The following is a 12,836-nucleotide window of genomic DNA, read 5'->3' on the forward strand; positions in this document are numbered from 1 at the left end:
TGCGGTAGGACTACACCTTGCCGAGCTAGTTCAGCGTCTTCAAGCGTGCTATCAATTGACGACCAATGGAAAGTTTTCCAAGGCGATAGAAAAACTGCAGAGTATCTTGCTAAGTGTACCGTTACTCGTTGTCGACACCAAGCAAGATATTGCGGAAGCTCAACAACTAATTCAGATTTGTCGCGAGTATATCTTAGGTTTAAAGATGGAAACTGAGCGTAAAAATTTGCCGAGAGCCACGTTAGTAGAACAGAAAAGGATTTGCGAAATGGCAGCTTACTTCACGCACTGTAATCTACAACCTGTACATCAGATTCTTACTCTTCAAGTAGCGGTGAATTTGTTCTACAAATTGAAGAATTACAAAACCGCCGCTTCGTTCGCGAGAAGATTACTCGAGCTCGGACCAAATCCAGAACTTGCGCAAAAAATTCGGGTCCTATTACAGGTAATTTTATTTTTATCGTAAATTAATATTTATATAAATGATTAATATTCATGAATGAAAATTTTGATTTATTCTTTTTCAGTCTTGTGACAAGAATCCTGTCGACGAGCATAAACTAGCGTATGACGAACATAATCCATTTTCATTGTGCGCAAGCACGTTTACACCTATTTACAAAGGAAAACCAGAAGTAAAGTGTCCCTTATGCGGTGCTAGTTATAATCCGCAGTTTAAAGAAACAGTATGCAAAATATGTGAAGTCGCTTTGATAGGCAAAGAACAATAATATTCCATTTATATTGTTATCAATTTGTGAACTTTCATTCAATCGGAAAAATTGAAAGATTATTTATCTTAAGCTTAAGAAATATACAGTTTTCTTTAATTTTAAGATGCTAGATATACAATTGTAATAATTTTGAATTAGAGGTGTATGATCAAAATAAGCAAAAAATAATTCTAACAAAAGTAGTTGTACTTTAGCATTCCGTGAAATGAATAGAGATTAATCTTGAACATTCTTCAAATCAAGTGTTGCCTATTAATTGAATATATACGTTACAATTCTTTTTGTATATTTCTAAAATTTCTATCTTAACTTGCAGCATTGCACTTGCAACTCTAACTCTGCTTTATTATATATTGTCAAAAGTGGACATAAAATTTAATATACGTTATAAAAGATGATGACTCTTAAACTAGGATGACTTATAAAAAAAATAAACGATATTTGTATAAGAAGTGCAATATTTACACATAAAATCTTACAGATTCCTGTTGAATTAAGGCAACTTCCTTGATATACAATATGCGAGATTAAAATGTGTTAGGAATATGTTGGACTGAAGACTGAAGCTTGTAATTAAATTTCATTTATAATAAATTTATCACTTGTCAATACATGTTAAAAAATGAATGAATTATGTATATATATATATAGGTATATGAAATTTAGAATTTAACAATCCTTTATTCCAAACTTGCAATATTTTTATATACATGCACGATTATCTTATTATTTAAATACTTTAGCAATGCTTCTTCATTCTCCATCACATATTTATATTTACTTCTAATATTTACAAAGATATATTAGAAAAAAGAAAGACATGATTTTTCTTGGATAAATGACCAATAGTAATTTTCTGGACAATTTGACTCCATCGTAAAATTATCTGGACATGTGATTGGTCGAATTTTCTATTCTTACGTCAGTGACGAATTTCTACCCTCGTATTGGACTAATCGAATGAGAGAAACGACAATCGATCTTCCTACGGGAAGAATCGAGGAAGTCAGTCGATTGATCGCTCGAGCGTTGCAGTTGCATTTCCCCGCGGAGCGGCGAGCGGCGTCAGTACGTCAGTTGGCAATGCGCTTGTTACCGCTCGTTACCGACGCGTTGTGTGCAATGGTGGACGAGGTCCGCGAAGACCGCTCGTGCGCGCCATCGAGCTACCGAATATTCCGGCCGTTTCCCCGATAAGTACGACGGAATCGCTCGCCGCCAGTGGCCGGTCGTCGCGTCTCGCTCGTCACGAGCGTCAGGTCGCGGATACTCGTCGCTTCGCTCAGCGTCGCTCGATCGTGCCACAGTGATATCTTGCCGCGCCGTTTTTCGTTCGTTTTGACGCAGGTTTCACCGCGAGAGGACACGGAGGCGACGGCAGCGGGTGAGGAGGCGAGAGAGAGACCGAGAATCGCGCGCGCGCGCACCGAGAAGCGCCTTCCCTTCTCCCGTGCCCCCCGCCCGAATCGACGTCGACGACGCCGCGCGCCGCCGATTAATCTCGAGATTATCGAATCCGCCAAGTCGATATCGCCGCGATATGAGCGGACGGCGTCGCGAGCGCGTATCCGCCCGGGTCGCGGCGCGTCGCTGAATCGACGCTCTAGCGTCCACGTTGTCGGTGGCCGTAAACACCGCGTATACGTAAATACGGACGTGCACGCACACGGCGCGCGTCGCCTCTCTGTACGTGTGTACGTGTTGCGCGCCGCTGGGACACACATACACACGCCGTTCTCGTAGCGGCGAGTCTCGGCGCCTCCGGAGTTGCTTTCCGACTTTTCTCGCGAATCGAAGGTGCGGAGGAACGCGTGCGCGCGCCAACGAGCGAGACGGCCCCGCTGTTGCCGATCGCCGGCTCGAGAGACGTCTCGGCACCGTGTTCCGAGCAGATACGAGTGCGTGCGGGAGGAGCTCGCCGCCGCCGCTGTGAAACGGCGCCCTTAGAGAGGTTAGAATCGGGACGTCCGGCCTCGAGAACGGCGCGGCTCGAGCGGCCCGCGGAAGCGGTGAATTTTGCGCGAGTGTCGAGAGACTTTCGAGGATCGCCTTGGTCGTCGACGACGGCCGTCGCGACGGACAAACACGGGCCGCGGTTTCTGTGATAAAGGAGGGGACGCCCGCGTACGTTCGCCGAGCGTCGCGCTCTACGGTCGACTGGTCGAGTGGTCGGCGACGACAGTATAACGACATCAACAACGACGAAAACGACGGTGGTGATGCTGGTGGTGTAAGGACAATCGCGCGGGATGAAAAAATGATGTGATCGACGGTCATCATGGCGGCACCCATGCTAAAGTGGAAGCGGATCGCGAATCCGACCGGGCCCCAGCCGCGACCCAGGCATGGCCACCGGGCGGTCGCCATCAAGGATCTCATGGTTGTTTTCGGCGGCGGGAACGAGGGCATCGTCGACGAGTTACATGTGTACAACACGGGTGAGTTAACGCCGCTCGAGCGTACTCGTGTGTGTTACGCCGCCACCGCCGCCGTGGCCGTGCCGTGCGTCCCTTGCCTTGCCGTGCGCCGCGCCGTACCTGGCGATTCCCGCGAACCAATATGGCGGCATACGTTGACAAGACGGTGACCGGCCGGATCCGGGGCCGAACGCGCCGATTCCGCGTCCCGTGCGGGACGCCCGGCGACCGGGCCCGGCGTTCGCCGTCGGGCCCGATCGCGCGGCGTCCTCGCGCCCGCGAGACGAGCGCTCGGGCCCCGACAGACCCGCGAAATCGTCGCGGTCTGTCATTCTACATGTTTATACGCGCGGGAGCGGCCATTGCTGTCTCCAACGAGCCCCCTCCCTCGCTCCGCCCGCGTCCCCCCCTCCCCCCGGCCCCGCCACGATGCACCGCGCCGAGTTTCCCGTCATTCCACGTTCGCGCTCCTCCGCCTTTTCTTTCTCCTTTTTCCTTTCGTTCTCGTTCCTTCTCTCCGCCCTTCGTCCGCCTCCCGCACGTACATTATTATCTTTCTCGCGCTACGTCGCCGACCGACGTGCGCCGGCGCGCGTAGCTGCGCGCATTTCGAGCCCGATTTCGAAATGTTTGGCCTCGCGCACGAGCTCGCCATGGTAACAGCCGGAATGCATATGGTCTCTTCCTCGTAGCTGCATGCGCGTGCATTTTCTCGACTTATCTCTTTCCCCATTTTTCCTTCGTCGCTCGAACGAATTTTTTCCCGAGTTCAGAATACAATGGACTGCGACTAAAAATAACTCGTCAGATTTATTGTTTCTTACCGCTGTACTACATTGCACTTTCTGCATTATTTAAAATGAGATTAGCACGTATCTAAACATCAGAGAGAAAGGGAAAAGAGATGCAACGCTCGAATAGCGCAGTTGGAAAGAGCAGATCCTTATTGTTTGTTAATCTCAAGATTCCAACCATTGACGTAAAGATAATCTTATCAAAAACGATGAATCCTGCTTTATGTTTCATTAAAAATTTATTACCGAAACAAAATCACATGTTTTAATTACAAAATGTTTATAGAGTTGAAAAGATATCTCACGTATGCAAATTTCTTATTATGCATTAAATTATGCATATTAAATTAATGTTATCAAGAGACATTGACATACATTTTATTTAAATTAGATACAATTTTTCTTGATTAAATTACTTTCATGAAATACTTGTATAATTATGTATAATAATGTATAAAAATGTAAAATAACATGTATTTATATATAACGAATTAATATTATCTTTTACATATCTTTTATACTTATGAATATATATCATATATTGATAGACTAATAATCAAAACAGGAGAAAAGAATTTTTTGCACTTTGCATTGCATTAAAACATTATTTATATAAGATAGAAAAGTATAACTCTCTATGCATATAAATATTGCATCTAATTTTGCATCAAGATATTTATATAAGGTATATCTTTGCAGCAACGAATCAATGGTTCGTGCCATCTACAAAGGGAGACATTCCGCCAGGTTGTGCAGCATATGGCTTTGTTGTCGATGGCACACGTATTTTTGTCTTCGGTGGAATGGTAGAGTATGGCAAATATTCTAACGAGCTGTATGAATTACAAGCGAGTCGGTGGGAATGGAAGCGTTTGAGGCCAAAGCCACCTAAGCACGAGCCCCCGCCGTGCCCACGATTAGGGCATAGTTTCACCCTCATTGGTAATAGGGTCTTCCTTTTCGGGGGTCTGGCGAATGAAAGTGACGATCCGAAAAGTAATATTCCGAGATATTTAAACGATTTGTACACGCTCGAACTCCTTCCTAATGGCCAAACAGCCTGGGATGTGCCGCAAACGCACGGACACGCGCCACCTCCTAGAGAATCCCATACTGGAGTGGCGTACACTGATCGTACCACAGGCAAATCTTGGCTGGTGATATATGGTGGTATGAGCGGTTGTCGTCTAGGTGATTTATGGTTCCTCGATGTTGATTCAATGACATGGAACAAGCCAGTGGTTCATGGACTTACCCCTCTACCACGGTCGCTTCATACTGCCACCCTAATCGGTCATCGAATGTATGTATTTGGGGGATGGGTGCCATTAGTCGTTGATGACGTTAAAGTCGCGTCACACGAGAAAGAATGGAAATGCACAAGCACGCTAGCATGCTTAAATCTAGGTAAGTTTGTCATTTTTTTTCTTTAATAATGATCTAGAATTATTAAACTTTAAAAAATATATATATATGTATGAAAAACAAAAAGAGTAACTTTGTTATATCATTATATATATATATATATATACATGATTAGTATACTATTCAAATGTTATACTGTTAATTTTAATAATCAGTTGGATAAACTTTGATAATAAGTTCTTCTCCAAGAACAAGCATTAAAATCAAATGTTATTATTTTAGAAACACTTACTTGGGAACAACTAACCGTTGATTCCTTGGAGGAAAATGTTCCTCGTGCTCGTGCTGGTCATTGTGCTGTTGGTGTACACAGTAGACTTTACGTATGGTCTGGTAGAGATGGTTATCGCAAAGCTTGGAACAACCAGGTTAGGGTTAGTTATGATGGCATGGCTTTCGATTAGATGAAATATTGTTGTGCTAACAATATGATTCTTCTTTCGGTTTAGGTGTGTTGCAAAGATCTGTGGTATCTTGAAGTCAGTAAGCCAGCGGCACCTTCCAGAGTTCAGTTGGTTAGAGCTTCCACGCAAACGTTGGAAGTCAGCTGGACAGCAAGCCCGTCCGCGCAATATTATATCCTTCAAATACAAAAGTATGACATGCCACCGGTAGCGGCGACCGCTACTTTCTCTTCAGTGAGCGCACCGACGCCGACTGCGCCTATCGTCAGTACTCCTATTGCGGTAACAACCTCTGCGATGGTGGCGTCTCCCGCGACAGTACCTATCACATCTCCGCCTGTGACTACTGTCGCTGCTCTTCCTCCGACTACACCGCCTGTTGCCGCTGCCGCTAGAGCATCTGTAGCGACAGCTGTGGCAACGGCAGTGGCAACTCCGTTGCGAGTCCAAAGTGCGAGCCCCGTGCAGAAACCAGTACCGTCGCAAGCGGTGCAGAAGCCCTCGAGTCCTATGACCCCGAGAGTCGCGACCGGCAACGTTATACGTATCCGATCTCCTCTGGTCACTACCACAGCAACAGTGGCTGCAGCGACGGCGGTTGCAGCTGCTACCACTGAGCAACAACAAACAACTGCAACTGCTACTACTACGATTACAACTGCAGCTGGTCAAACGCCCGCTGCCATGTCTGGAATCGCCGCTTTGGCCGCGGCAGCAGCAGCCACCCCGAAGATTACCATGAACAATGTCTCGATCGTGCCACAGACTGCAGTCGCAGCTGCGACCGCAACCAACACCATAAGGATGAAGAACGTTCAACCAGGTCAACAGATACGTTTTGCCGCGCCCGGCGCCACAGTATTGCGCACTGCCTCGCCACAACAGAGCAAGCAAATCATACTGCAAAAGCCTGGCCAAAATATACCCGGTCAGCCGCAGATCGTGCATCTTGTGAAGACCGGACAAGGCATGATGGCCACAGTACCCAAGGTGAGCCTTATTCCTGGCAAAGGTGTCCAAGCAACCGGCGCAAAACCTCTCAATCAGGGACCAACAATATTGCGGTTGGTAAATCCTAACACGGTTGCGGGATCAAAAATCCTTACGACTATGAAGACATCCAACTTAGTGACGATGAGCAAAGGACAGAACATTACGGGCAAGCAAACCATAATGATTACTAAGCCGACGGGAAACAGTGGTCTAGTCGGAAGAGCCAATCAGTTCATCGTGGTCACCACAGGCTCTGGTCTAAGAGCTGTACAAGCTGTAACAACATCGCAAGCTGGTGCAGGACAAGGAGCTACTCCCGTAGCTACTCCTGTAAACGTCTTGCCGTTGTCAGCTACCAATCACGTCACGAATCAGCAGGGTGTCAAGATGATAGTGGTTTCCTCCGGGGCAATGGGTGGTGGAACTGCTGGCAAGCCGTTAACTATCACGGTTCCGGGGCAAGGCGGTGTACCAAAGACAGTGACTATTGCTGCAAAGAGCGGTACGCAAACCATCTTCAATACTGGCAAAAATCAACTCGTTACCGTGCCGCAGATACAAAAGACGCCTGTAAGTGTGTAACAAGAAACATATATGTACTTTTTTTACAAGATATTAATTGAAAATATTGAAACTTGCTTATCAAATTATAGGAAGCGGTAGCAGTATCTGGAAAGCCAGTGACTTTACAAATGCCTGCGGGTATAAGTGCAAAGACGGTAACGCTTTTGCCAACAAGTAGTAGTTCCATAGTAACTACTTCTAGCGCATCAGATTCAATAGATACTAGCAAAATGCTGTTTGTTTCTTCGCAAAAACAACCTTCAGCCTCCCTAGGTAGGTAAAATTATGTTTTGATATATAACATAAAAAAGCCATGTTGCAACGTTAACTTACACGATAAAATGATATTTCAGCATCTACTTCTGACGGTCCTGCTACTACCGATGCTGCATTAGCTGCATTGGCAGCAGAAGCTGGTCTGATAGATCCAGTCCAGGAACCATCTGGTGGTTTATCATTCATGGTAGCTACAGATGATGGTGCTGGTGGCGACGATAAAATGGAGGATAGCTGTAACGGTAACGAGGCGACCACAGCGGCCGCCCTAGTTTCTCAGATGGGTGCAGGAGAACCGATGCAAGTCGACGGCGACGGAAACTTCGTACTTCCGCAAGTAGATGGTCCGATAGATGATCTCTTACTGGAAGGTGAAGAAAAAATGGACGTAGATGAAAAACCAGCTTCAGACAATGCCAGCGAATCGGCTGGCACTGAATCGGTGGCGATAACGGAACAAAACGTTAATGAATCTGAAAATATTCAGGCAGAGGATTCGGCCGTAAAAAAGGAAATTGACATAAAGGATGAAGAAGAAGCGAAAACAGCCGACCTTCCCGAATCGATCACCACCAGTCAAACCAAAAAAGCTGAAGATGTTGATAATCCACCAGTCGGTGACGAAGTACCTATGGAAACTGATGACAATGCAGAGTTACCAAATGAAAAAGAGGTAAAGGAACCAATAGTCAATGACGTAATAAAATCCGAGTTGCCTTTAGTACAATCATCCGCGGAGGCTTCATCTGAACACACGCCTTCAGCGGACGTCGCGAATTCGGCAATGGAAGTTGACGGAACTCGGCAAGATGAGAACAGCCAAGTGAAAGATGTAAAGAATAAATCGTTTTCTGAGGACGAAAAACCGCTAATTACTGAAGATTTACTTACCGAAGATACGGAAGCATCGCATCCTCCCCAAAGCGATACTCTTAAAGTTGAAAAGATGAAAGAAGAAGCCGCAGAACTGGAAACTGATCTTCCAACCAGTTCTCCTGTAAAATCGAATGACACCGATGAACCGGCGATCACTGATAACAGTACATCGCCTCCGACAGATAATGTAATGGTCCCCACTGTTACACCGAGCGTCCAAATGAAATTGGAACCGAACGATGAATCTACGAAACCTACGCCACCTACGGAACAAGTTAAATTGCCGGATTTGCCCGTATCATCGGTCAATGGTGTCGCCGCACCTCTCGAAAAGGAAATGGAAAAAGTACATACTCCCGTAAAAATAGAGATAAAAGATGACTTCGCTGTTCAAAAGCGAGAAAATCAGAAACAGGAAAAAATCAACGATGTCAGATCAGAAACTGGAGATGATTCGACAGCGTTGACAACACTGGCTACTGCTGCTTTAGGATCGGCAGAGCCAACGATAAAAGTTAAAAATGAACCGGTAAATTCTACTATTAATTTTGTATATCGTTTACTATTACATCAAATGAAATACAAACGTTGTCATTAACTAATATTTTTACAGACCGAGGAGGAGAAAAAAGAGGCAGAATGGTATGATGTGGGAGTGATAAAAGGAACTAGTTTTACCGTTCAACATTATTATCTTCCTGACGATGAGCCGTTAGATATAACGCAATCTTTGACAATGGATGTTTTTAAAGGACGAGCTAAAATAGCGTTAGAACCCGGTACTGCCTACAAATTTAGAGTTGCCGCTGTGAATAGTTGTGGACGAAGTGCCTGGAGCGAGGTAACAAATCCAATTCCATATCTTGCGATGTTATTTAGTAAGATAATTCTTCAACAAATAAAAGATAAAATTTTCGTTGTAGGTAGCGGCATTCAAGACGTGTCTTCCGGGATTCCCGGGTGCACCGAGCGCTATAAAGATATCAAAATCCGTGGACGGTGCACAAATTTCTTGGGAACCGCCGCCTAGCAACGTTGGACCCATTCTCGAGTATTCCGTCTACCTGGCAGTGCGAAGTACCGCGTTGAACAATGACGGAGAACCAAAAACAGTTGTGTCGAATCCAAATCAATTAGCTTTTATTAGAGTTTATTGCGGTTCGAGTAATTCTTGTTCGGTGAACAATAGTGCCCTTAATGCCGCTCACGTGGACACCACTACGAAACCGGCCATAATCTTTAGAATAGCAGCACGAAACGACAAGGGATATGGACCAGCCACTCAAGTCAGGTGGTTGCAAGGTGAGTTACGCGATTTGTCTGATTTGAATGATTTTTTCAAAGGGATACACCCCTGAACAAACACTTTATTATTAGCAGATCCAACCACTGCAGTGAAAAATAATCCGCAAGTGAAGAGACCCGCCAATACAACAGACCTACGTTCGCAAGTGACTTCCCCACAGAAGAAAATGAAAATGGAACCAGCTAGTGATAATTTCTCGTGAGCCTGTTCTCTCCCTGGCCTCGTACAGCCGAAACTCCCATGAGCAACGCTACTCATTATTTAATTTCTATATGCCTAACAACGATAATGAAATCAATGTATTATCAGCTAAACGACGTGATAAACAAGTAAACGAAAAACATGATCGTGCGATAAGAAGCGACGAGAGAAAAAGTGGGAGAGAGAAAGATAGAGCGAAAAGAGGTATCCGTAGACTTAAGTCTATGTGTAAGAATTGGGGAAGAAAAGTATTTTTAGTGTTCAGTATGTGAACGTCAACTTTATGTACCGTGTTTCTTACTCACTGTCATCCCATTTTTTCGTAAGAGTGCGCGAGAATCTTCTTTGTAAAAAGTACCGTTAATAAATGGCGACATGGTTATTTTTTTGCAGTTAAGTAAGTTTTTCCATGTTTATAGCGTTTTCTAACGGACGGTACGACATATCGCATCTAAATGCTCATACTTGCATCACGTAAAATCACGATTGACACGTTCGCGCTTTTATGATTTCCTCGTTATCTGACAACCGATTAGTTTGACGAGTATGAGGTGTTATATGGGAATGAATAACCGAACAGGATTCATATTCGATATTTTACATATTTGTTTAAACGATTATACATATATATATATATAGATTCGAGAAAGATCTATTTTAAACATCTAAATTCTTTATAATATATTTATCATTAACGGAGTATCTGCAATTCTTTTTGCATTCACTACTGTACGCGGAGAAAGCTCGCTTTTGAGATGTAGGTTATTTAGTGTACATAAAAATTCTTGCACTGAGAAAAATGTGTTTATCATATTCTGAGGTAATAAAATAAATACTTTTTGATAAGGTAGAATAATTGGGAGATATATATATATTGTCTAACCTTAATTAGTCTCCTATTTCAATCTGCTCGTTTATGTTTCAGTTTTACATAGTAAGAGAAGCTTTTATTGTGTCATCGATCCAGTTTTAAACGTGACAATCGGAGCTACACATTATTCCGATACTTTTGTTACTGCCAAATGCGACAGGAATACGTTATCGATACTAGAAAGCAACTCGTGATGTAAAATTACCTATTAAACATGTGTAATACTAAGTTACTTTTTGTATGCTTTTGTCAAACAATTGCAACGATGCAGAGATATTTTGTATAATATATATATTAAATGAATTACTACATGTAAAATTAATGAATATCTCTAAGGATCGGGCACTAGGATGGTTATTGATATTTTAGTGGATAAAAGAAAACTCCATGGAAAGTTAAGGATATTTTTAGACAGCAACGAAACAATGGTTTGAATATTGATATATCTGAATAACGGTAGGCTGTATGTCCTTAACATAAATTCTAATCTTTTATAGTGCTAAGGCAAGTAAATAGCAAATAATTGGAAGATTAATGTGCGAAGGAAAGGTAAGAGAGAAACATACGTTGTCACATTAAAGGGAGATATGTAACACTCCACACTTTCTTTGAACATAATATTATATTTTAATCAAAATACTGTATAAGCTTTTCGAATCAATCGAAAAAAGTTGATTACAGAAGCTGTCGGCAGTCTCGCTTCTCTCAATTGACTTTGGAGCTACGTTGAAGCTGCAATAATTTAAGCGCATATTTTTATTTTAGATTATCCATATACATATGCTTTTCGTTATCCATTTATAGCATAAGCAAGGTAGAACACCATATCTACTAACACAGCGTTCCAAACGCTCAATCTGTTATATTAAAGTTTTGCGTTTACAAAGTTTACTTTACTAGGAAATCTGTATATTATAGAAAGATTATCTCCAACCACGAGATTACTCTCGTGGTACCAATGAACTTTACATTAAATGTACAATTGCAATTGTTTATCCCTTTACATGGGTTCTTATACCCGACATTCTTAGAAGCATTGCCTGGAAATACAGATGAAGATAATACATGATAATATAAATGGGATAACTAAATGGTATATACTTTCAAATGCATTGTTTTAATAAGGTTCTTCTTGTTGATCCTCTAAAAAACGAGAGAAAAGAGGAACGACTGTCTCGGTACTATTAATGATCAACAAGAAGTTATCTTCTGTATAATTTTATTTGTATATTTTGTTAACAGGAGATGACACTAATCTGTATCTGTGTACACAAGCCTTGTGCATAAAAAGATCTTGGAATTGTCACTACCACCACGCGTCTCACCGGTATCCCTTTCTTTGTAAATCGCCTGCTACCACTGCATTTATACTCTTCACCGAAGTATGTCGTGCAAATAAATATAGATAAATTTCTTATACAATATACAATTTTTACCTTCATTACACTTTTTGTGCTTTATACGTATGAAAGAGTGTAATTGTGAGCACTTTGACTTTAATAATTTTCCATGCATACACTAAAACATCTTTTTATGAATTTGCAAGTTTTGTACTTTGTTTTTTCTTTGAGTTTAAAAATACCGAAAATTATTAACAGCGATGACAAAGGAAATATAATAAAAGACACGTAACAAAATTATTATTACAGTTATTGGTGTAGCCTCGGAATATTTCAACGTGTTATCTTTTCGAAAAATAACGTCTTGTTTGGCAGTAACGAAAGCATACATGTTCATTTAATTCCTGTCTCATTTTATTCGATCACAATCGAGCAGAACTGTCATAAATTAAGAATGAAAAAGAATAGAATCATTACATTTACTTTCGATATCAATAATTTAAAAAATCATGCGATAGACAACGCATATTAAGTTGAGCAAAGTTAATTAAATCTTTAATAATTTAGATATCGTCTCTAAATTAATTTTTTTTATTATCAAGATAAATTCTTTTTTTAATTGTCGCCATTTA

At 42.4% G+C, this 12,836-nt stretch overlaps 2 protein-coding genes across 6 annotated transcripts in view; both read left to right on the forward strand.

The window, feature by feature from the left end:
- The window catches only part of LOC112461542 (coatomer subunit alpha), an 8,058-nt gene extending 7,083 nt beyond the window's left edge, over positions 1-975 (forward strand). The window contains exons 6-7 of one of the 2 annotated variants that reach the window (XM_025026820.1): positions 26-448; positions 531-975. In XM_025026820.1, coding sequence (XP_024882588.1) covers positions 26-448; positions 531-734 — 627 coding nt within the window. In that variant the 3' untranslated portion in view covers positions 735-975. Of the gene's footprint in view, positions 1-8; positions 449-530 lie in introns of both variants that reach the window. The other variant, XM_025026821.1, reaches the window with a different exon arrangement.
- An 847-nt stretch (positions 976-1,822) lies between these two features.
- Positions 1,823-12,286, forward strand: LOC112461526 (host cell factor). Of its 4 annotated transcripts, none has more exons than XM_025026788.1 (9): positions 1,823-3,175; positions 4,648-5,355; positions 5,596-5,747; positions 5,823-7,340; positions 7,424-7,607; positions 7,688-9,015; positions 9,100-9,327; positions 9,410-9,788; positions 9,864-12,286. In XM_025026788.1, the coding sequence occupies exons 1-9, from the start codon at positions 3,016-3,018 to the stop codon at positions 9,992-9,994; spliced, it is 4,788 nt and encodes a 1,595-aa protein (XP_024882556.1). In that variant the 5' UTR covers positions 1,823-3,015; the 3' UTR covers positions 9,995-12,286. The 4 variants fall into 4 exon arrangements, with proteins under 4 accessions (XP_024882556.1, XP_024882557.1, XP_024882558.1 ...); XM_025026789.1 differs by having other exon boundaries at positions 9,867-12,286; XM_025026790.1 differs by having other exon boundaries at positions 1,824-3,175; positions 5,596-5,741.
- Positions 12,287-12,836: the final 550 nt, after the last annotated feature.

The sequence above is a fragment of the Temnothorax curvispinosus genome, unplaced genomic scaffold, assembly GCF_003070985.1.
Source record: "Temnothorax curvispinosus isolate PA1 unplaced genomic scaffold, ASM307098v1 QBEX01011515.1, whole genome shotgun sequence".
Taxonomy (NCBI): domain Eukaryota; kingdom Metazoa; phylum Arthropoda; class Insecta; order Hymenoptera; family Formicidae; genus Temnothorax; species Temnothorax curvispinosus.

Coding starts and splice junctions, on each gene's coding strand:
- LOC112461526 (XM_025026788.1), top strand. CDS start 3,016: ATGGCGGCACCCATGCTAAAGTGGAAGCGGATCGCGAATCCGACCGGG. Junction 7,608..7,687: donor ACAACCTTCAGCCTCCCTAG/GTAGGTAAAATT, acceptor ATGATATTTCAG/CATCTACTTCTGACGGTCCT. Junction 9,328..9,409: donor GACGAAGTGCCTGGAGCGAG/GTAACAAATCCA, acceptor TTTTCGTTGTAG/GTAGCGGCATTCAAGACGTG.